The sequence below is a fragment of the Lissotriton helveticus genome, chromosome 12, assembly GCF_964261635.1.
Source record: "Lissotriton helveticus chromosome 12, aLisHel1.1, whole genome shotgun sequence".
Lineage (NCBI taxonomy): Eukaryota > Metazoa > Chordata > Amphibia > Caudata > Salamandridae > Lissotriton > Lissotriton helveticus.
The window spans coordinates 280,324,369-280,350,679 of record NC_136073.1 but is presented as its reverse complement, the minus strand read 5'-3'; the positions used below and the strand labels follow the sequence as shown (position 1 = coordinate 280,350,679).

Here is a 26,311-nt window from a genome sequence, read left to right as displayed (position 1 = left end):
ACAAAGAAGAACAGAACTGAAAAGAATGAGGAGGCTGGAAAGAAAATGGAAGTGGACATGGTTGCTAATATTGTCAGAAATCAGTTAGAAAATAGTTCAGGTATCAACTGCTATGCTAATGTAATCGTGAACTTTGTGTTTTTAAAAAAAAATCTACAGCATGCAATTATGGAAAATCAAGAAAAAAGATTCTGTTCTTTGTTACATCAATGTTTAATGAAAAGTTGAAAACTGATAAAACGAAAATCCATACTGCTTCTGGCGTGAGGAATATTCTAGATATATGTTCTGGTTCTTCACAATTTACACAGAATGCACTGCAAGGTGCTCAGGAATTTCTTATGTTTAGGCTTGCAGTATTGAAAGATGAAGGAATACAAATTGAAAATCTGTTTGGACTACGTTAGAGAAGGGATCATACATGTGACAGCTGTTCATTTTCATCTACCTCTAAAATAGACACTGAAAGATTCATATATTTCACAATACCAGATTGCAAAACAGTGTCTTTCAATGAATTAGTGAAATCAGCTAATCAAGATTTGGAATGTACTTAGAAATGTTGTCAACATTATTTATAGAAAGATTTGGACAATATATCATTTTAATGCTGCAACGTTGAAGAGCAGATGGAACAAAATTGGAAACCAAAATGTTGTGGCAGGTCAAGTGTCAGTTTCAGGAAGAACTTTTAAAACAGTGGCTATTGCTTTCCACAATGGACCTACTTCAACATCTGGACACTTTACTGTGTATTTAAAATGCAATAAAGGATGGACACTTAGCAGTGATGCATGTATACAGTTCAAATGTCGGTTGCCTAATGAATTACCAAATTCATATCTAATATTTTTTATGCCAAAATTCTGAGAAGATGTCAACATGAATTAATGGGTATATTTTAGATATTTTCACTACAAATGATTTCAGACACATCATTCGGCCTATTGGGAAGATGTCAATATGAATTCAGACGTTTATCTTGGATATCCTTAATGCAAATGTTCTTAGAAACATCATTCGGCCTATTGGGAAGATGTGGAAAAATACGGTTTAAATTATTGAGAATGTTCTTTGATATTGCATTTGGAAAATTGTGTTCAAAAGAAGGTGCTGATATATTTGAGCTTTGTATTATATACAATCTTAATGAGGCTGTTCATTTGTGAAAATGTAAATAGTTGAGTTTGTTGTAGATATTTTGAACACAGATTTGTATTTTTTAATAATCTTATTGATTGTATTTTTTTGCCCGCTGTCAACTGATGATCAAAATTGAAATCACTGTGTATGGTAAAATTCAATAGAATCTCAAGACAGCAAAAAAAGCAAACTTAATATGTTATGTAATTGTAAAATTATGTTGTGTTCTTAAAACTATCAAATTATATGTAATAACAGAATTTGTGTCTTCTCTTTTACAGGCCATACTACTAAAGTTTAAAATATTTTAAATTTACTTTACAAAAAAAGAAGTGAAAACATTTTTCAATCAGTTTTATATCTGCTTCAAAACAGGTAAGATTAAGTCACCCAAGCACTACCCATGCACTGCTACAATCACCTGTGCACTACCCATACAGTCCTCTAACCACCTACTTACTACTGATCCACTCCTCAAATTACCCAGGTAGTACCCATGCACTCCAACAATCCCCCTGTCACTTTCCATGCACTCCTCCAATCACCCATCTAGCACCATGTACTTATCCAATCACTCCACCAATACTCAAGCACTTATAAATTGACCACGCACTCTCTTTGCAGTACACTAATAATCCTGTCACTATATATGTACTCATGCAATGACCCAGGCACTAACACATGCACTGCTACAATCAACTGTGTACTACCCATGCAGTCCTCCAACCAACTAGATACTGCTCATGCACTCCTCCAATTACTCAGGTAGTACCCATGCACTCCAGTAATCCCCCCGTCAGTCCCGGTGCACTCCTCCAATCACAAAGCTAGTACCATGTACTTATCCAATCACTCCGCCAATACTCAAGCACCTATGAATTCAACATTCTCTCTCTTTGCAGTACTCTAATCATCCAGTCAGTACCTATGTACTCATGCAATGACCCAGGCAGTAACTCATGCACTACTACAGTCCCTTGAGCACTACCCTTCCAGTCCAGTCATGGCCCTGTCACTACCCATGCACTCCTCCAATCACCCATCCAGCACCATGTACTTATCCAATCACTCTGCCAAAACCCAAGCACTTATAAAATCACTATGCACTCCCTTTGCAGTAGTCTAATCATCCAGTCAGTACCCATGTACTCATGCAATGACCCCGGCACTAACTCATGCACTGCTGCAATCCTCCATGCACTACCCATGCAGGTGTCTAACCACCAACACACCGCTGATTCACTCCTCCAATTACCCAAGTACTACCCTTGCAGTCAAAAAATCCCCCTGTCACTTCCCATGCACTCTTCCAGTCACCCATCGAGCACCATGTACTGATCCAATCACTCCGCCAATACCGAAGCACTTATAAATTCTCCATGCACTCTCTTTGCAGTACTGTAATCATCCAGTCACTACCCATGTACTCACTTACTTATTCACACCTTCAATTACTCAGGTAGTATGCATGCACACCAGCAATCAATCCGCCTGTCAGTACCTATGCTATCTTCCAATCACCCATCCAGCACCATGTATTTACTCAATCACTGCGCAAAACACAAGCACTTATAAAATCACCATGTACTCTTCTTGCAGCACTGTAATCATGCAGTTAGTACCCATATACTCATGCAATAACCTAGCCACTAACTCATGCAGTTACATTCCTCCAAGCACTACCCATACAGACATTTAACCACTTACATACTACTGATTCACTCCTCCAATTACCCAAGTACTACCCACGCAGTCCAGGAATCCCCCTGTCACTTCCCATGCAGTTCTCCAATCACCCATCCAGCACCATGAACTTATCCAATCACTCCGCCAATACTCAAGAACGTATAAATTCACTATGCACTCTCCTTGCAGCACTGTAATCATCCAGTCACCACCTATGTACTCATGCAATGACACATGCACTGCTACAATCAACTGTGTACTACCCATGCAGTCCTCTAACGTATCTAGATACTGCTTATGCACTCCTCCAATTATTCAGGTAGTACCCATGCTCTCCAGCAAACCCTTTGTCACTCCCCGTGCACTTCTCCAATCACCCAGCTAGTACCATTTACTTATCCAATCACTCCGCCAATACCCAAGCACCTATGAATTCACCATACATTCTATTTGCAGTACTCTAATCATCTAGTGAGTACCCATGTACTCATGCAATGACCCAGACACTAACACATGCAGAGCTACAATCACATGTGCACTACCCATGCAGTCCTCTAACCACCTACACATTGCTCATTCACACCTTCATTTTCCCAGGTAGTACCCATGGAGTCCAGCAATCACACTCTTACTCCTCGTGCACTCCTCCAGTTACCCAGCCAGTACCATGTACTAATCCAATCACTCCGTCAATATGCAAGCACTTATAAATTCACCATACACTCTCCTTGCAGTACTCTAATCGTCCAGTCACTAACCATGTACTCATGCAATGACCCAGGCAGTAACACTTGCACAGCTACAATCACATGTGCACTATCCATGCAGTCCTCTAAACACATATACACTGCTCATTCACACTCTTTCAATCACTCAACCACCACTTATATACTAATACAATCACCAACGTATTATCCATCCACTCATGCAATAACTCACGGATTACAGATACACTTGTACAATCATGTAGGCAGTACTCATGCACTCATACAATTTCCATGCGCTACCCATGCACTCTTTGAATCAATCATGCTCAACACATATACTCCAGCAATCATGCAGACATTAGCATGCAGTTATTTCTCTTTTTAAACTAGATAATGTAGTTCTGAACAGAACTCTTTTTAGTCTTCTTTTTTGGTTTTCGGTTTTTTGTGTGTTTTTTTTAATCTATTTTGTAAATTATTTTGGTGTTTTGGGAAAACCGAAAAAAGCAAAAGGCTAAAGTCTTAACATTTGGAATTGTAAAATCATTCCAACAAAAAAATAAAATTAGCAACGATGGCTCCTTGCTGCAGAAAAAACAGCATCCACAGATTGTTCACCACAACATAGGATGGCGTTGCAGTTTATGCATAGCTGTTTTAAATTTCCAAACTCTGAGTGTATTCCCGGCCCTCGAGATGATGTACTTGACGTTCCTGTAGTGCTGGGACCAGCTCCCTGGTCACCTTGTTGCATTTTTGTTGTGCACATTGCATCTGCTCCCGTGTAAAATGTCTGGGGTGGATTGTCTGGAGGTGCTTGTACATGCTCGACGTGCCACAAGAGTATTTTTTGTCACTACCTCTAGACAAAATCCGTGGACAGAGAGTACAACTGACCTTCCTTGCGTTGACTCTCTTTTCACCATCTGAGATGGTGAAAAATGTCCAGAAAATGGATTCTGGTCTCTTTTGGGGAGGTGGAGGTTCTATCTCTTCTTCATCAGAAGTATGTTCTTGCTGAGGATTGGAAGAAGCCATTGCCAAATCTTTCCCCCAAAAAAACCCCAAAAATGTACAGACTAGCTGCAAAAACACAACAGGTGTCTAGCCTGTGAAGCTGCAGAGAGAATGACTAAAATGGGTGGGATCCTTCAACTGTTAGAATGGGAAACCTTATGAACCAATCAAATGCTCTCTTTTAAAGTCAGATGGGTGGCGCGCACTTGGCGCGCAACCAGCGCACCCGACGTGAATACGCGAAAATATATTTAACAATAATATAAGTTTAGTACAAGTACAAATATATTATTTTTATAAATAGTTTAGATACTCTCTTGCCCTCATGTATACATGAAAGTTATATACATATAGTTTTAAATCATTAAAAAAATGTGCAGGGGTCGCGCACCCGGTGCGATTCCATATGTATTTGACGTTACGCGGGGCCAGGCACCAGGCACCCATCGCACACCAAATGCACACACAACGCGATCCCATACGCATATGACATTACTCGGGCCAGACACTGCACACCCATTGCACACCAATACGCATCCTTCACGACTTTAGCAATATGGCGGCTTTAATCCGCACAACCACCGAGATGGGTGCATGATGGGTGCCGACTTCACTTTTTCCTAAAAAAAAATATATATATATATACGTTATAGTTAGAAATTTACATCTAAAAAACCTTTGCATTTCACTGAAAAAAACCATAGGTTTCAGGCATGTTATAGTTAGAAATTAGCATTTAAAAAACCTTAGAAATTCACAAAAAAAAACAGGTTTCAGGGACATTATAGTTAGTTGGACATGTCTCTCGTACAAAACCATAGGAATTCCCCCGTTATAGTTAGTTCAGCTAACTATAACTCACGCACCCGCAATGCATTGCTGATGACGTCACATATTACATCATTCATGACATGGTCAGTGACATCACTGATGACATCTCAAATAACATCACTGATGACATCATCTACCTGAAAATCTGATCCACCTCCTCACACTCTAATGTAACGTTTGATACACCCACTGTAAAATACAGACTACCATTTTCGAAACCATCGACACGCCAATACCAGTTACTACATACGCACTGATTCCTGGGTCTACACACAGATCCACTCATGCACCCATAGAGTCACTCATACATGCATTCACTCATCAATACAACACTATCATAAGAACTCACTCATACACCTATACAGACACTCACACACCACTAGTCATCCAGAGTTACTCACACACCTGGTCAGTCATGCAAAGAATCAATCACACTTCCATTTTACTGACCTATACAGTTATACACACACCACATCACTTATTCAAACAGAAACAAATGCATACTTATTCTCATATACAATCTCTGATACAAGTACACACTCATCCATGCAGCCACTCTCACAATCACTGACTCTCACGTATAGTCATTAATATACTTCAACTTTCACACACACTGCGTTTTACATATGTAGTTACTTGGACATGTACCATTGAGACATCCATTCACTCACCAACACACCCACAGACAATCTCACCCACCCATACAGCTGTTTCCAGAAGCACTCTTGAACCCATACACACAGTGAATCAACTACTCAAACATATATGCACAGAGTCACACACCTCCCAACCAACCCACCCACCCAAACACACACACCCAGGCACCTATACAAATACTCAGGCAACCAATCGATAACCCATATAGATACTCATACAGCTACTGACCAACCCATGCAGCAGCTTATACAACAGGCAGACTGACACACACATTCACAAAGTCTAGTCACTAACCCATGCATTCAGTAAGACACATGTAATCACTCACTTAAACAGTCAGTCACGCGTGTACTAAATCCTCCATTCAGACACTTATACACCCACTCATTCTTCAATACACCTTGGCATATATATATAATACATATTTAAACTTAAGAGAAAAACACAGTCACTGGATGATGTCATCAGTGATGTCATTTGAGATGTCATCAGTGAAGTCACTGAACATGTCATGAATGATGTAATACGTGACGTCATCAGCAGTGCTTTGCAGATGTACGAGTTATAGTTAGCTGAACTATTTATAACGGTGGAATTTCTATGGTTTTGTACGAGGGAAATGTCCAACTAACTATAATGTCCCTGAAACCTATGGTTTTAAGTGAAAAAATAAAAATATACACATACACATAAAAATATATATATATACATATTTGTAGGAAGTGCCACCAGTTTCATCAGTGCCCTCTTTTCCCCCAGTTCACTTCTAGAGACGCCACTGGAGATTGCTCATTCCATTGAGCCTATATATCTTTTCCACTTGCCCTTTTACAAGGGTCCTAGAAGGGGATCTCTGTGATTTATTTTCACATGATGCTTTCTGCCATAATGCAGAAAGCATCATGTGAAGGCATTAAATGATGCTTTCACTGCACATTTAAAGGCAGTTTATACTGCAACGCCCAGCGAGGAGGGTTTTGCCCAGTTTCCGGAGGACTTAGAGGGCCTCCAGTTGCCATGTCTTTCACGGGACTACCGTGTTTCGATTGGGGCCCTGTTGTCAAAGCAGGAATTGCTGATGGTCATAGATGCGCTGAAAAATGCCAAATTGCCTCCGGGAGATGGGATCCCGGCAGAATTGCATAAAACGTTTGCTGGGACACTGGTGGATCATCTGTTACTGGTCTACAATGAGGCATTGGATAGGTAGGTACTCCCGGATTCCATGAATGAAGCATTCATTGTCCTAATACCGAAACAGGGGAAAGACCCTCTAGAGACAAGTTCATATCCACTGCTTTCCATGCTGAATGTGGGCCTATAGATCCTAAGTCACGCCCTGGCAACTAGACTGCTTCCGCATCTCCCCCAGGTGGTCCACACAGACCAATCGGGCTTCATACTACACTGGAATACTCTGGGAAACCATCGCCACCTGACGCATGTTATGCATGCACTGGTATTTGAAGAGGACCAGTATGCTCTGGCCTTCTTAGACAAAGAACAAGCTTTTTATTCAGTGAGGTGGGACTATATCTAGCAGGTCCTGCATAGGATGGGGCAGAGGCACAACTATATTTGTTGAATACAATTTTTGTATGGTTGCCCGCGGGCGAGAGTACAAGTAGGTAGATATGTTTCCACTGAAATCCTTTTACAGAGGGGCACCAGAAAGGTGTGCCCCATAATATTCACATTGGAGATGGAGCCTCTGGCGTGTCGCCTTCGACAGATACAAACACTATATTTGTGGGGCATAATTATTGGAAACTTGGATCATGTGGTGGTATACACAGATGACACTATGATATACTTGCGCAGACCAGATATGTCTGGTCCCATTTTACTTAACGAAATGTGGAATTCTGGGATTTCTCTGGACTCGGAAAAGTCAGCCCTCTTCCCACTTGGACAACTGCGGGGTATGTCACTTGCGTGGTTGCCGGAGGTTGGGATAACATGGCAGGTAGATTGTGTTAAATATTTGGGCATTTTTATCGCCGACAAAGAACACATATACAAGTTAAATTCAGGGCGTGTGATTGCAAATCTGCACCCCTCTATGATATTCTGGAACATGCTGAAGTTGTCCTTGATTGGACACATATCTCTCATTAAGATGGTGGTCTTACCCCAATGTTTGCATGTGCTGCAGGTAGCTATGTATGGTATACCAAAGAGGGTTTGACAGCTTGCTGGTGGAGCTCCTTTGGGCTGGTAAACACAACATGGTAAGGCTTAGAAGCCTCCAGAGAGAATGGGACAAGTGGGGAGTGGAGGTATCCGACCTGGAACTTTATTACTTAACGGCGCATTTACAACATGCTATCCATTGGCTAGGTGGGGAACAAAATTGGGAGAGGGCCTTGTTGGAGTGCAATCACGATGGTTCCCAGATGGGGGTTTAGTTGAAGCATGGCGGTGTCATGCTTGATTGATTTCTGCATCTGATCCATCAGATGTGCTGGTTGTGGGAGAGAGCAGTGAGGGGTGTAAATAGGCAGAGCGCCATATGCACTGGTACTAGACATATGCATAGTGTGCCCTTTTGAGCAGATGTCGCAAATTATGGCACTAGACCGGTGGTAGGAGAGAGGTTGTATTATGCTGTCGGATTTGCATCTGGAGGGTCACTTGTAACCATGATGGATGCAAAGACGACATTTGATCTGGGGAGAGGTCAATTCCTCCAATACAGCAAAATAGCAGCCATGGCCAGACAGCTCTGGCCGTCCTTCCCCGAGCCCCTTGAGCCTACCCAGACTTTGGTGACACTTCTTTCTAAGACGGGGGCGTAGGTTCATTAATCATATCTACAGCTCACGCTCCGCGCAGCTAGGTTTTAGACTCCACTTTGTGTGGAGATGGTATGGCAGCGTGAAAGTGCAGAAACCTTTTAGCCTAAAGATTGGTCAAGGACACACACAGAAGGAGAAAGGTCTCAGTTAGAGCACGGTTTAAACAAATTCAATTTAATATGGTGCACATGACGTACCGCTCATCTAAGAGGCTGCTACAAGCTACCCCTCCAGATCAGCGTGCTATCCTAGATGCAGGTGCAAAAACAACAGTTGATGGACAGAATGCAGAACAATGTCATACATTCATTCTTGTGTGTTTTGCTGTTCACCCTATGTGGGAAGGGTATGCCCAGACGTGGGTCCCGTGCTCACTAAGCCACTGGAGTCAAGCTATCCTGGCTGAAGACGGCTGATAGCCAGAAACCAGTCCTAGGATGCTTGATTCCGGTCCAGAGTAGACATGGCTTGGCAGTTCAGGCTGGACTGTTCCTATGAGGCACAGGGTCAAGACTGATTTGCATATGACCATGTCTGAACTGGGGTGGCGTGTTGAGCAAAATAACGATGGATTAAACCCAGATCTGTGACTGGGGGTGAATGTTTTGCCATTGTGCAACATTCCGTCCATCATCTTGTGTGTTTTGCTGTTCACCCTATGTGGGAAGGGTATGCTCAGACGTGGGTCCTGTACTCACTAAGCCACTGGAGTCAAGCTATCCTGGCTGAAGACGGCTGATAGCCAGAAACCGGTCCTATGATGCTTGATTCCGGTCCAGGAAAGACATGGCTTGGCAGTTCAGGCTGGACTGATCCCATGAGGCACAGGGTCAAGACTGATTTGCATATGGCCATGTCCGAACTGGAGTGACTTGGTGAGCAAAATAACGATGGATGATTAAACCCAGATCTGTGACTGGGGGTGAATGTTTTGCCATTGTGCAACATTCCCTCCATCATCTTGTGTGTTTTGCTATCCTAGATGCAGGGCCAGTCTGGCTGATTTTGTAAATATGGAGTGGCGGTGCCTGGGTATAATGTTATACTGGGCTGGGATACTGCACCATCTTCAAGAGGTGATGGGATGGGAGGTGAAGGGCACAATTAAACAGTGTGTGCCTGTCTTCAGGGCCGGCTTTAGGGCAGTGTGACTGGTGCAACCGCACTGGACGCTGACCTGTGAAGGGGGCGCTGACCTCCGGGAGGGGTCACTGAGTTTAGCAAAAGCTTATGATTAGAGAGATGAGGGGTACTTTTGCCCGGTGGTATTGAGAGAATCCAAGAAGGCGGTCATGGGGTGGGGGTGCCAAAAGTGACTGTCGCACCGGGCGCCATCAGCTCTAAAGCTGGCCCTGCTTGGCCTCCTTCCTGATAATCCAAAGAAAAGATTGAGCTGCTGATTTACAGTGTTAGGGTTAATAATTGCTAAAAGGCACATAGCATTCAGCTGCATTAGCCCTAGACCCCACCCCCCTCCCAAACAAGAAGACAAGACTGATGGAACGATTTACTCAAATGGGCTGAAGCTGTGGAGGCACACATGAGGCAAATCGGTAGGGATGACAGGGTTGCAGATGACTTACTCTTCCTGTGGGATTATGGTACAAGCTGTGCTGGAGTCTCCTGGTGAAGCTTGGCCGGGGGCGACAGACTGATAAAATGCGGAGGTGGTTGAGACGGGCTTGCGGAGCAGCTTAGTGGCATGACCGAAGGAACATTCAGGGTCTGTGTGACCTTCTCACAACATACGCACAGGAACATGAAAGCCCCTTGAATTGCAGTTTACTGGGTGAATGGAAGCAGCGGGGTGGGTAAGGGCAGGGGGGTATGTTTGTAACATTGATGATCATTGCAGGATAATCCTGAGTTTTATATTTCTATTTTTATGCAAGCAGATGCTGATGCTGTATTGTGTTGGACTTCATTGTTTCTCTCACTCTTGTCTTATGACTAAATGTTGTCTCATGAGATGGATATTGAGCCTGCAGCACGAGGGAGCGTTGGAACATGGTTGATTTCACCGGATAATGCTTCATAGTATGTTTACAAGATGTAAAACAGCTTAGCTGTGTAATGCTGTTTTGCCGATTATTATGGCTTGTTTTCTTTTTGCACTTTGAAACGACAATAAAGAAATTGAGAAACAAAAATGCATATCAAGACATAGCTACAAGGAACCTGAGGCATACGAAGACCTTCTGTAATTTACAACGATACCAGCATCTCATATTGAAGAATTTATAAAAGTACCTACCTGCCTTTGAAAGTGTGCAAGCTCAAAATTACTGTGTAGCAAAGAACATTCACTGGAACTGTGAGTACCATTTTCAAACTAGCTATGGTCTTCAAAATATCAGCTCATACCAAGATGGCAATCATTCTCACAATGTGCCAGCGCCTACTTCCCACTTAAACCTAGGAGAAATGGCAAGACAGGTGAGCAAAGGAACTGGTCAAGCAAGTGCACAAGTCCCCAAAGCCCTGCACTAGTGTTAGCTCATTCCAAGGAAAATCTAAAATATTAAAGTATAAGGACCTACAACACGCCTAGGCCTTCTACGTGTCATTGCATTGCAGAAATCAATAACAGTATTAACAATAATGATAATCTGAAGAGCGATAAACTATTTCATTTTACCCATATATAACCGACCTTGATGTCTTTTTTTTGTCATCATTTCTTAGTTCCCAGAGAATACTCCTTTGGGGCAGCTAGTCACATTCTCTATGGACTTCCCGCCACCATCTCGGCTCGCAAGACCCTTTTACAGGTGATGATCAGGACGCGTCATTCCGACGGCTACATCATGAGTCTCTCCTCTCGAGGTCAGACTGAGCAGATCACTCTTCAGGTAAAACGCACAGAAATGGATTGCCTGCATAATGGAGGCTGACTGAGGGAAACATAATGAGTTTATGCTTGTTAACACACGTGTGTAAGAAATGCTGTCACCTTCTGTGGTTGACTTGGCAATACAATCTCTGAGAAGTCACTTACCAGTACACACACTACTTTTCTAAGAACAAATGTATAAAACATAAGAAGAATGCCATGATTAATGGAAAGTCTCAGAAGCCCCTTATGTATCTAATCATAATTATCCAAAGTAAATACTGTTATAGAAATAGCTGAGAATAATTGATGAAATAATTAAAATGCTTTGCTGCTTGTCCATGATTACAATTTATATAGTGGCTTCACTATTAAAATATCAATGCTTTTCTGGCAGTATATATGTAATTTTAGATAGATTTAAGGGTTTCTCTTCCAGGGAATACTCATCAATAGTCATAAGCACTGAATTATCTCTGTTCATAAGCGGGAACCCGGAACATATAGACTAATACATATATATGTGTAAAATATATAAAAAAGTGTATATAGTACTAAAAGAATTATACACATATACATGTATAAACTAATAATATGCAGCCCTAACCATAACCAATAGGCTAATAAAGCCCTAATTACATGCCTTCTGCAGAATGAAAATAATCTATAAAATCAAATGCAAGAAAAGGACCTGAGCCTTAAATGCATTCCACAGAAAATAATCTTTTATTTTCATCAAAGAACAGGTAATAAAAGGCAATTAGCCTAAGTATGCTGCATGAATAAATAACATCCCTGTACAGAAAAGGAGATTGTCACCTCGCCTTTAAGGCCTCAGAGAATCTGAACACTTTGCCTTTAAGGCCTGCAGGAGGACTCTGCTCCCATCATGCCCCACAGGTGACAGTTAGGTCAGTTCTTCTTTCCGGCTTGTTCTGTGAGGAACCTGGAACCGGAGCTCGACTGAATCTGATTGTTTTTCAGTCGGAATTTAGTTTTTTCCTACTTTTTTCGACAGTTTGTGCTGTTGGTGGTATTTTCAATCTTTTCTGACTAAGTCTTAGTTAATTTGTAGTCAGTTATGCCACCTTTATTCTACAACTGTCCTTCCTGTGGGAAGAAAATGTCCAAAACAGATCCTCATTCTGTTTGTGTGGTTTGTCTTCCTTCCACACACGATGTGGAAAAATGTTATCATTGCATCAAACTTTCCAGAAGAACTTTGAAGGAAAGAGAGAAGATTCGGCTTTTGGGGCTTATGGAGAGAGAAAGACATCATGAAAAGGGGGCATGAAGTGAGATTTCATCTGGAAGGCCCTCCTCTCCGGCAAAACGTCGAAGATCTGCTTCTCCTCAGGGTAGAAGTAAGAAAAAACGACATGAAGATGCGTCGACGTTGTAGAAAGTGAGTTCAGCGTCGAAGTCTAGATCGCCGTCAGGTATGTCGACGCCGAGACCAGTAGAGAGAAGTACGCCGACGTCGAAGACATCGCCTTTAAGGCACAAGTCGACGTCGAAGCAGAGGTCGAGATCGCCGTCGAGAAGTCTGTCGACGTCGAGGCATTTGGTGTCGGTTGCGGTGAAGACGACGTCGAGAGTGAGAAGGAGATCGACGTCGAGAGATAGAAGTGGATTGACGTTGAGACCTGAGAAAAGAAGAAGATCGAGGTCGCCGTCGAGGCATGCCTCGGGCTCGAGGCATGAAAAGGCTCGTTCGACGTCGAGAAGGTCGACGTCGAGGTCTCCGCCACCTGCTTCATGGTCGGCGTGGAGACATTCTAGTTCAGCCACTCGGACCTCTCAGAGGTCTTTGTCGAGGTCGGAGCCGGCATTGAGGACATTGGCTGACCATCCAAGATCGACGTCGAAAGACCCGACGTCGAGGGCATCGTTGAACAGGTCTCCATTGGTCAGAGCCTCTCCTCATAAGGAGTCTTCTATTGTGGCTCATTCTGGTTCGAAGTCGAGGCATGCGATGTCGAGGGACAGACAATTGGTTCCCAGAGAGGTGCCTACACCGGCGTCTAGATCTCCGCAGTCTATTCGGAGCTCCTCTTCATCGTCGATGGGAATACAAATTGTGCAGGTTACTCCGGAGGGCTCTCCGGTGCGTAGATCACCTCCTGTGACCATGTCTCCTAGATGGCTGGAGAGCATCCGTCATTGGAAGATGCAGCCCAAGCCTGATAGCAGGCCTCTTACCTTGGAAGCTTCAAGACCACCGGCTGGTGGGTCTTCAAGAAGATCTAGGTTTCCAGTAAAGAGGCATTCACACTCAAGGGATCGCAGTAGGTCTCATCGGTCTTCTACTCCTAGGAGAAGGCACAGATCTCCTGCCACGTCCACCTCAACGAGGTCGTCTTACAGAGACTATTCCCCCACAATTTCATCAACACCACCTTCCAGGATATCTCCTGTGGATGATTTGGGGACTTTCAATGAAGTATTGTGCCGAGGGGCAAGCAAATTCAATATAACTATGGCAGTGCCTCCTGTGAAATCTTCAGTTATATTTGAAACCTTACATCCCAAATCGTCTGCTAGGCCTCTTCTTACGCTGGTGCCAGGTTTGTTAGAACCGGCGATGAAGACTTTCTTGACACCAGCTACAGTGGGCTCAGGGCCCTCTAGAATTGTGAAAAAATACAAGGCACCGGATCAGGATCCTCTTTTTCTACGCACTGATCCCCCACCAGATTCACTTATAGTGGCGGTGGCCAGGAAAGCCCATTCGGCTACGTCCCTCTCTTCTGCTCCACCGGAGGAGGACAGCAAAAACATGGACTCCTTGGGGCGGAGGATGTGTAATACGGCTGGGTCCGTCATGAAAGTGGCTAGTGCTGCGGCTCTGCTGGGTCGCTATGACCGCCTCCTATGGGACTCTATGTCTAGGTTTGCGGAGAAGTTGCCTAAGGAGGATTAGAAGGACTTCCTTGAGGTTGTGGAAGAAAGTGGACCGGTTGCAAACTAAAGTATTAGTGCGGCGGCGGATTCTGCGGATCTAGCAGTGCATGGCTATGCCCACGGCATATGCTCCATACGGTCTGCATGGCTTCGCCTCACGGGCCTTAAGCCTGATGCCCAAAGAAAAATAGTCAATCTGCCATTCAACGGGACAACATTATTTGGATCTCATGCGGATGATAAGATGGCCAAAATGAAAGCTGAGCTTGGTACTCTGAAAGCTGTTGGCCTAGAAAAGAAGAAAGAGTTTCTCCGTCGTTTTCGCCCCTACGACAAAATGTCTTTTCAGCAGCGTGGGCAAATGTAGAACTGGTCTTCGCAGAACCAGGGCCAGTCTCAACAAAGGTCGCAGTTTAAGCAACGCCGACCTGGACGAGGCAGAGGTGGAAACAGGCAACAGTTTGCGGTTTCAAAGCAGCCTCCGAAGCAATGAGACACAACTTCCTCTAAGACTGTTGTCCACTCCGGTGGGAGGAAGCATTACCTTATATCTAGACGAGTGGAGAGGATTGCCCAAAGACAAATGGGTTCTAAAGATTGTTCAAAACGGATACCTCCTCAAGTTCAAAAGTCCACCACCTGCTGTTACTCCAAAAGGTGTTGGTCATCAGCATTACAGTCTTCTACTAAAGGAAGTAAACAGTCTATTAAACAAAAAGGCCATAGAAAGAGTTCCACTTCTGCAAAGGAATGAAGGGCTATACTCTCGCTTCTTTCTAGTGAGGAAGAAGGGTCCCACTGCGGAGTACAGACCAATACTGGATTTGAGGTTGCTGAACGGATTCATTCGAAAAGAGAGATTTCGAATGTTGGCACTCCATCAAATTTTTCCTCAACTACATCAAGGGGACTGGATGTGCTCCATCGATCTAAAGGATGCATACTTTCATGTTCCGATCTCCAAGAAACATCGCAAATTTCGGAGGTTCAGGGTGTCTGTTTGCCATTACCAATATGCAGTGCTTCCGTTCGGACTGAAGTCAGCTCCACAAACTTTCTCCAAATGTATGGCAGTGGTGGCGGCTTTCCTTCGGAAGCAGAGAATTTTCATTTATCCTTATTTAGACGATTGACTTCTGAAAAGTTCACCCCCATCTCTACTGGAAGAGCATCTGGCGAGGTGTCTTCAGCTTCTGCACAGGTTGGGGCTTCATGTCAACTTCAAGAAGTTCATACTAAACCCAACGCAAAAGATTCACTACCTCGGGTCCTTCTTAGACACAGAAAATGTAAACGTGTGTCCTTTGGAGGAGAGGTGGTTATCAATACGGACAAAGTGTTACACTCTTCTGCATACCAGCTTCCCGACAGTTCGACAGGTATTGTCTCTTCTAGGGTCCATGGCATCATGCATCTTCATAGTTCCAAACGCAAGGTTGCACATGAGTCCTCTCCAGCAGTGCTTGGAAGATCAATGGATGCAGAAGTCAGGGAGCTGGGAGGATCAAATAGTTCTTCATCAGACTGCCAGAGATTCCCTTCGATGGTGGATGAAGAGGTCTCATTTAATGGGAGGAGTGCTGTTCCATCAAGATCCTCCAACACACACTCTGATCACAGACGCCTCGCTCCAGGGTTGGGGTGCTCATATGGGCCCTCTGCAAGTACAAGGGCTATGGTCAGAGTTCGAGAGAGGCTATCACATCAATCTGCTGAAACTAAGAGCAGTACATTTAGCTCTCAAGTCCCAGTTTCCATTGGTCAAGTCTCGGTCCCTTCTGGTTCAAACAGACAATACAACTACAACATATGATTTATTTGAACAAATAGGGGGATACCAGGTCAAGGACACTCTCCATGGAGGCCCAAACCATATGGCTTTGGTTACTGGCGAGGGACTTATCAATAGTGGCGATACATCTGCCGGGCTCCCTCAACTCTCAGGCGGACTTCCTCAGCAGAGACTTTGTCAAGGCTCACGACTGGGTCCTCAACGACGAAGTCACAGACAACATCTTTCAGGCATGGGGAACTCCAGACATCAACCTGTTTGCAGACGCGGGAAACGCAATATGCCCCTTCTTCACATCCAGGTTTCCCCAGGTTGGGTCTCAAGGGAATGTCCTTCTGATAGATTGGTGTCAGAACTTACTGTACGCTTTTCCACCGACCCCATTGATACCAACAGTGATCAACAAGATGTACAGGACTACCTCCCGGATGATTCTTATTGCTCCAGAGTGGCCTCGCCAGTGGTGGTTTCCAGACCTCCTTCAGTTGTCGGAATTGCCACACAGGAGATTGCTGTGTCACCCGGATATTCTCTCCAAGCAGGAGGGGAGAGTGTTCCATCCCAACTTGTCCTCCCTACGCCTGGCAGCATGGCTTCTGAAATGATCCAGTATGGTCACTTACAGTTGAATCCGGACTGTATGCATATCCTTAAAGAGGCAAACGGGCCTTCTACGAGGAAGTCGTATGGCTTCAAATAGAAACGCTCTTTTCTGTGGTGCGTGGACAACGGGCATGACCCCATCCAAAGTCAAAAGCAGGTGGACTTGCATTATTTGCTGCATTTGGCTAAGTCTGCCCTTCAGTTTAACTCTATTAAAGTTCATCTTGCAGCTATCACCGCTTACAGAAAGTCACCTAACCAGACATCTTTCTTTAGGATGCCGGTGGCGAAAGATTTTCTTGAAGGCCTGAGAAAGGTGTACCCCCCAGTCAAGTCACCTTCTCCACCTTGGGAGCTCAATGTAGTATTGACTAAGTTGATGGGTGCTCCTTTTGTGCCGATACATAAAGCTTCTTTACAACATCTGACTTGGAAGGTTGCTTTCCTAGTGGCCATTACCTCCGCTCGCAGAGTGAGCAAGATTCAGGCCTTATGTTGTAAGGAACCTTTCACTGTGTTTCATGCTAATAGGGTAGTACTTAGAACACATCCTGCTTTTCTACCCAAGGTTGTTTCTGATTTTCACATTAATCAGACAATTACGTTGCCGACCTTTTTTCCAAATCCTACCACTCCCCCAGAAAGATCTCTCCATTCGTTAGATTTGAAGAGAGTTCTTAAGCTTTACTTGGACAGGACAAAGACTTTGAGAAGGTCGGACCGTTTATAACTACAGTCCTATCAATACGGGATCAGCAGCGTCCAAAAGATCTATATCTAGGTGGATTGTTTCTGGCATTATACTAGCTTATCAGTTAGCTAACAGATCTTTGTCAGGTAGACCAAAAGCTCATTCTACAAGGGGAAAAGCTTCTACCGCATCTCTTCTTAGGAATGTAACGATGGCAGAAATTTGTAAGGCAGCTACGTGGCGTTCAGTCCATACTTTTACACGTCATTACTGTCTTGATTCAGACACTCAGGCAGAAGCTCAGGTTGGGCAAGCATCACTGAGAAACTTATTTGCTCATGCTACCTGAATTTTCTATGTGTCAATGTATTTGGTTCTTTATTTTCTGCTCTCCCGCTTGGAAGTGGGTATGAGCTTGCTACTCTATTTAGTGCTTATGACTCTTGATGAGTATCCCCTGGAAGAGAAGGGGGGAAGTTCTCTTCCAGGGGTATACTCATCAAAGTCATAGGCACCCTCCCGCCTCCCCGGGCGAGCAGTAGCATTGTGTTTTGATATATTATTATTGCATTCTGTATGCAGGTTCCTGCAAGGTTTCATATACCGTACAAAAGAACTGACCTAACTGTCACCTGTGGGGCATGATGGGAGCAGAGTCCCCCTGGAGGCCTTAAAGGCAAAGTGTTCAGATTCTCTGAGGCCTTAAAGGCGAGGTGACAGTCTCCTTTTCATTACAGGGATGTTATTTATTCATGCAGCCTACTTAGGCTAATTGCCTTTTATTACCTGTTCTTTGATGAAAATAAAAGGTTGTTTTCTATGGAATGCATTTAAGGCTCAGGTCCTTTTCTTGCAGTTGATTTTATAGATTATTTCATTCTGCAGAAGCCATGTAATTAGGGCTTTATTAGCCTACTGGTTATGGTTAGGGCTGCATATTATTAGTTTATACATTTATATGTGTATAATTCTTTTAGTACTATGTACTCTTTTATTATATTTTACACATATATATGTATTAGTCTATATGTTCCGGGTTCCCTCTTTTGGGCGGAGATAATTCAGTGCTTATGACTTTGATGAGTATACCCCTGGAAGAGAACTAGGATTACAGTTAAGTAACTAATCCATCTATCCCAGTACACTCTAAAGGATGAGAGACAGTTTCTGGAAAGTGATGAGACAGCTATTGCATTTCCAGTTGGCTAATATGATTGCTGATAGATATTGTCTAATATTATTTGATAGATGCTAATTCATCATCGTCCTAAACGTTGTCCAATTTTATCAATAATTTTATACATATACAGTAAAAACAGTAATACAGTAATATATTTAAAAAACACTGATAAAAAGCAAGGTCATATCCTAATAGTTTCATTAGACATCAAAACTCAACATTGTGCCTGATGAATAGCTTTATAAACCCCACAAGAAACTTTACACATTGTAACAAACTGTATGTCAATCTAGAAGTTGCAAGAATAAAATGGGTGGCCTGGCCTGCTAAAAACCATGATTTAAAGAATGGTTTTAAAAACTTGTGTCGAAGATGTGCATACAAAGGACAAATCATAATGTGCAGATTATTGAATTTAAAAGGCAGGTTGCAAGTACTTAATGGGGGCTCAGTATACTCATACCACATTCCATCATGATACAACAGCTGGTGAAGCAAACCTAATCCAAATAGGTCAAAAGACGACGGTGAAATATAGGCTTTCCAGAGTATATATGGCTCAATCCCAGGCACTGATTTCACCATAATAAAACTGCGAAGTAGGAGCTTGGTCAAGGACTTTGCTTCCTTCTCTGCTATTGATCTAAGGAGATAAGTCTCCTTGAGCCACATAATATCAGGTTTGGTAATAATGACAGGATTAAAGTATAATTCGGGACTACTGAGGAGCGTTAGATTCTCTCAAATTCATACCAGTCAGGGTATTTTAGATACACAATCCAATTTTATGCAATCTAATATAATTCATCTGTTCAAACTGAACACACTCTTTAACCAGACATTCCTTATGAAGAATTTCGGGGCGAATCGATTCTCTCAAAACCAAGAGCCATCTGAGATATGTTTTCTCTGTGATCCACAGAGGATCAATATTGACATAACCCCAAATTTCCCTGCTAAAACTTGATATTGGGGTACACTTACCCTATAGACATCCAGCATGATTTTTAATGGCCTTTGACCTAGGCGGGAAGAATATTTATTAACGCCATCACAGGTTCTTATCAAATTGGCAGTGTTCTTCTTAAGTGGAGGTTGCCATTGAAGTTTTAAAACAATTAAAATACCTAAGTAACTTACATTTTCAAACTTGGACAATGTGTGGCCCTGCGCAGAAAAAGTTTAACTTTTCATATTTTTTGGTCCTAAAATCATTACATGAGTCTTAACATTAGTGTTCAAATCCACAGTACTCATGAAGTCAACAAACACATCTAAAAGCTGCTTTTGGGTTTTAGCAGTGTGGGCAATTAAAACAGCATCATCTGCCTAGCCCCCGGCTCTTGTAACGTCTATGTCCTGTACTGTGAGTGCTTTTTCAAGGCTATTAAAATACATAATAAAAAGAAAGAGGGCCAAAATACAGCCCTGTCGTACCCCCTTCCTGAGTGCAAAGTGCTTAGTACATTCGCCATTGCCACTACAGCGCACTGAAACTGTCAAACCGCAATGGAGGTCCCGGAGGAAATTAACCAGAGATGCTAGGTATTTCATGCATGCTGGCTTATATGTGAGGTCTAATAAGTGTTGCCAAATATGTACTGACTTATACATTAGTCAATACATATTAGCCTACATACATATTGGGTAGTGTGTATTAGATAAATTATATTGTTTGGCTTGTTAGGACCAATATATAATGACTTAAATACTTTGAATACATTTTGTTTTATTTGATAACTGCTGACTGAAATATATATATTCACCAGCTATCTTTAAGCTTTGGCTGATTTGCTTTGATGTATTAGCTGATTTGTTAACTAATATATATTTGGTTTTCCAGCATTGGGGTGTCTTTCATAGATTCACATGCTTGAATATTCCCTGTCGTCGGAGTGGGAGTCCCACGGTACATAAAATAGTAGTAAAAAAATCACATATATAAAAATATATGTCATAGTAATAATAATAATAATAATAATAAAATAGAATTTAAGAATAATAATAGAATGCTTGAAAGTACCATAAAACATTATTAACACATAAGGAAGCATTGAGGGAGAATCACTTTACTGGCATATCCATGTCGTTATGATAGTCCAAATACCAGCAAATCAGGATGTTGCACCCTCTAGAACCTTCTCCTCAGAAGCTCAGGCCCTTAGATTTTCTACCGCACGTCGTGTGAAGGGAGTCTCCCTGAGCTCTGCTCAGTTTTTTCTTCAAAATTTCTACAATCTGCAAGTATTTTTACTTTTCTTCAAAGAAGTCTTTATTTTCAACTCTGCTTCGCCTGTGGAAAGCTTTGCCCTTTTTCTTAGGACCCTCTCGATAGTCCTGTTTTTTTTCTGAACTTCAGGTGAGGAGTCACAGGTTCTGTGGAACGCTTTTCTCAAAGAACCTTTGAGAGCGGAGAGGCCCGTCTCCTTCTGTGGCTACAGGAGTTGTAGACTTATTGTGACCCCTGTCTCTGACATGGTGAGTGTTTGTTCTGGGCATGCTAAGTCCTCTCTAAGCGTGGGTGTGGAACTGAGATTCCTTCTTCTTGGCTTCCAAGGATGAAGTAGGATCCTCTGGATATTGTTCCCACACGGAGTCTGCTGGCCTCCACGCCTACGGGACCTGGTCTCTGGCGTTTTCAGACTATTACTGCCACCTTTACACTTAGAAAGGTGCCAGTCCGTCAACGGGCTCGTCGACACGCCCGTTGACGATGAAAGACTCCGTCGTCACTTCGTCGACGACGACGTTGAGTGTGTTGACGAGTCTAAAGGCCATTTTCTACTTCTAAGTTTCCGTCGTCGACGGCCTCGTCGTCGACGGTGGCCACCGTCGACGACAGTGAGGAGAGTGCCCTCTCGTCGACGGTAGGCTCGTCGACGGTGGCATCGTTGTCGACGATGGCCTCGTCGTAGATGGTGGCTCCATTGACAACAGTGAAATATGCCTCATCGACGATGAGGCTCGTCGACGGTTGTCCCATTGGCAACAGTCAGCTTTGTCGACAGTGGGCTCGTCGACGGTGTACTTCGTCAACAGTCATTCTCGTCGACGGTAAACTTCGTCGATCATTGGCTTCGTCCACGATTGGCTTCGTTGACGACAGAGCTGCGTCGAGGGTGGGCTCGTCGACGGTCAAGCCCGTAGACATTACAATTCAGCAATTACTTCACCACCTTTGTCCAACAATTGACTTTGTCGACGACGGAAAGCTTCGTCGACGGTTGGCTTCGTCGAGGGTTGGCGTTGTCGCCAGTTAGCTGTGTTGACGCAGATGGCCTCGTTTACAGTTGGCCTCATCGAAGGTTGACCCAGTCAACGATTGGATTCGTCGACGGTTAACCTAGTTGCCAGTTGGCTATATGCACGGTGCTTTTGTAGACTATTTATTAGTCGTACACTGCTTTTCCGCTGCATCAATGTGATGGTGTGATGGTTCCTTACTCAACGCCATAATTTCTTGGACTGGCAAAAAAAACAAAAAAAACTTTGCCAGACTCTCAGCCTCTGGTTCCTTAAGACCAGAATTATGTTTTTCTGATGACAAGGCTGCCATGTCCTGTTCCATGGTGAAATTATACCCTCTCTTACACCTGAGTCTCCATTACATTAGCCTCCGGTGGATGGTGGAGGATCAAACCTCCTCATGGAGAGGACGGCAGCTCGCTTTCATCTTCCCCTCATTACGAATAAAGAAGCAGACTGTTTTTCTCTTTGATTTTACAATTAACTACAGACACAAGTTCGTTCAGTTCCTCTGATACCTTTTATTTGACAAGAGGTCTTTAGCTCTTCCTGAGCCCGAGATCTGCGCTGGCGGTTCTTTCACGCCTCAAACACAATATTTAAAACACCAGACAATTCACCTGCTTGTCTTGTCTCTCAACTACTACCTGAAAATGGCTGCAACCACAGTTTCAGCAGGCACCTTTTTAGCCATTTTGGGCAGGTACTGCTGCCTGGGGTAGTCTGGCATGTTGGCGCAGGTAGCCCTTGTTCCCGAATCCTCCTCGGCTGATGCTTCAAGGATCCTGCGGAAGAATGGGTGGAGTGCATCAGAAACAATAAACCGTGCAGTGCACATTGCGTCTCCGAGTTTTTAGACAGCTCGCAGCAGCGGCAGTTTGAATAGACAAGGTTGGCAGAACGCTCGGTTTTTTCGCCCAGAGGTTCAGACTAAAATAATGGACGTACCTTTTATGGGTAATCCCTTTTTGGCCAACATGTTGAGCAGACACTACCCGCGCCTTTGGTTCTCTCCAGTACAGAAAGCAGCCCTTTCGTGGTGCTCGAGCTTGCAGCTCCACATTCTCTTTTCCAAGGAGCTCCACCCAGTATCAATCCTACAATCAGAACCAACTGCTTTATTTGGCTCCAACTCGTATACAGGAGGCAATTCTTCCAGGAAACAACGACTTGCCTTAGAACCCACCCTTAATCCATTCCAAAAAGGCTGACCGGGTAATTTCTCTCTCTCTTTTATTCCATTTGGTCAATGATGCCATTTGTCTGTTGGGGGTTCTAATAGTTGTGTCGAAAGGGCACGCTCTAGAATTTGGCAAATTCCCTCTTGCTACACCTTCAAAGGGGGACCTCTACCTCCTCATTCACGCGGGTCGTTTGCACAAGTGTCTATATCGTTACACAAAGGGACCGTCTGAGTGGTTCCGAATCTCCAACAACAGAGTTAGGGTTTACTCTCAGTTCCTCATCAACAAGCATGTCAGGAAGGAGGCGCCCGATTTTTGATCTTTGCGCAAACTTTTCAAATGTTGTACCTCCAGAAGATCCTGAAGTACTACTGCCGGAACGACTTTATAATTACACTCGACTACCAGGATGTCTATTATCATGTGCCAATCTGTCCACAGCACAGGAAGTGGCTACACTTTACAATAGGTACAAACCTTTTCAATTCAAGGTCCTACCTTTGGACTTCGGTCCGCTCCACGTGTCTTTATGTGGATCCTGGCACCAGTGGCAGCCTGTCTACGTCTGCAAGGCATACAAATGTATCATTACTTCGACAACTGTATCATAAGGGCTCACTCTTATCAACAGGCAGTCCAGCACACCCAGACTTGTCAGTCACTGTATCAAAACCTAATTTTCAAAAAATCATGACAAGTCCCAACTAGTCCTAGCTCCGATATGAACATTTCTCGGAGCATCAATCAATACAAGCCTAGCAAAGGTGTTTGTCTCACACGTACAACAGGCTTGCATCTCCCACATGGTGGTTCTTCTACATACAAAAATGGTCCGTTTCAGTAGATCCTCAAAGTCATTCCTGGCCACAGCCTCCACCTGCATCCAGTTGGTTCCCAACTGCAGATTACACATGAGAAAATGCTAGAGGAGCTAGCCAAGCAGTGGCGACAGCTATCTGGCTCATTCGACGACATCTAATTTAACTTTCGAATGAGGACACCGCTGGGCTGGTTGGCCCACACTCCTAGTGTCGCAGCAGGCCGCTCCCTTCTTGGACGCTCCACCGCTCACCCTTACCAACAATGCCTCTCAGGAAGGTTAGGGAGCGCACCTTCAGGGTTTTTTCCATCAAAGGCCGATGGATGCCTTTCCAACGCACGTCGCACACTAACCGCTTGGAGCTGTTATCCAGTTTCCTGGCTCTGAAAGCCTTCTGCTTCCTAGTGCGAGAGGAATCAGTGTTAGCGTGTACAGACAATACTATCACTATACACTATCTCAACAAGCAAGGAGGTACGCGATCACTGTCGCCCAAACAAGCACAACACATTTGCGAATAGGCCTTTCACCATCGCATTGATATTTCTGCAATACATGTTCCAAGGGTCTCGAACGTCATGACGGACTCCCTCAGCGGATCAGCCTAGGACAACCACGGGTGGGATCTCCACCAACGGACCCTGGACCACAGCTTATGCCTGGGGGAACAACCAGCCCTGGATCTGTTTGCAACGCCTCTCAATCGCAAATGCCTATACTATGCAATCTGCCTTCCCCACAAAAGATCGTGCGGAACTGCATTCGATGAACTCGTCAACAGTATTTGCATTTGCTTTTCCGCCGATTCTGTTTCTTCCTCGTCTCCAGCGGAAAATGAGGTTCTAACCATGTCACATCCCACTCTTTGTGCTCAGACGGCCTCGCCGACCGTGGTGCATGGGTCTCCTCCTACTACCTTGCTGCGAACCTACCTTGCTGCGAACCTATCACGCTTCGCCCTCGGCCGCACCTTCTGACAGTACAGTACGGACGGATTCACCATCTGCATTCCTCTGGCCTCCAGCTTGTGGTTTCAACCTGTGCAATCTGAATTTGCTCTCTTGTGCATTACCGCAGACTGAAGGGAGGTTTCTCGCGAACGCAAAAGCCCCTCCACTACTTAGAAATATAAACTAAAATGTAAATGCTTTGGTATCTGGTGCGAGTCTGTCTGCATCAATTCTGTGCACGCTACACCAGAGCAAACCCTACCTGTTTTTCTCCTTATGGCAAAGCCAGCCCTTTTCTCATTTCGTCTTGAAAAGTACTGGCTGCACTTCTCGTTTTCGCCATGATGGATTCAGGTCTCTCTATTCCTCCCGGATTATTTGCAAGTTCTTTTAGGGCTTCTACAGGATGTGTCCGCCCTTCAGGCGTTCCCTGCCTACTCGGCGCCTCAACGTCGTATTAGCCCAGCTTCTCTAAGCTTCTTTTGAACCAATCCATTTCGGATTCGACATTTCTAACAGGGAAAGTTTCCCTCCTACTCGCTCTCACGTCTTCTCGACGTGTGAGTCCTGTTCAAGCTTTTACCATCAAATATATTTAACTTCAACTTCCAAGTGACTCTCTGGTGCTGCGCACCAATCTATTATTTATACCACAGGTTCTATCTGACTTTCACCTTTATGAACCAGTCATCCTATGAAACTTTCTTTCCAAACCCTCAGTCTTCAGCTGAGCGCACTCTACATTCTTTAGATTTCGAACGATGTATTAAATTCTACATACAGCGGACAGCTGCCTTCGCAAGCTAGACCACCTTTCTTGTGTATGAGCGGATGCGTTTAGTGCATCCAGTGACCAAACAAAGCATTACCCCATGGTTTGACATCAGCTATCTCTTTTTGTCATACAAAGATGGGCAAGCCCTTACTACTCCGGTGAGGGCCCACTCGACAAGGGCAGTTTTTTCATACTCCACTGCCCAATTCGCTTGAGTGCCTCTCCATCAGATCTGCTGAGTGGCAACGTGGTTCAGCAGACGTATGTTTCACAAGGCACTACTGTCTGTAGGTAATTGACCGCTCAGATACTGCTGTGGTCAAGCGGTGCTTCTGAATTTTTTCAAGTAAGGTGAGCCTCTGTTGCTTCCCTCCTCCTGCCATAAAAGGTTTTTGCATTTTCGCATCAGTGTACCATTAATAGTGTTTGTTTAAATATGCGATATGTTCATGCATTACAGTTGTAACCTTTTATGAATATATTGGCTATTGCTT

General features: G+C 43.9%; 1 protein-coding gene across 1 annotated transcript in view; it reads left to right on the top strand.

Moving 5' to 3' along the window:
• The window catches only part of LOC144798008 (neural-cadherin-like), a 566,884-nt gene that overhangs the window by 432,225 nt on the left and 108,348 nt on the right, over positions 1-26,311 (top strand). The window contains exon 27 of the mRNA XM_078668798.1: positions 11,525-11,691. Coding sequence (XP_078524924.1) covers positions 11,525-11,691 — 167 coding nt within the window. The remainder of the gene's footprint in view (positions 1-11,524; positions 11,692-26,311) is intronic.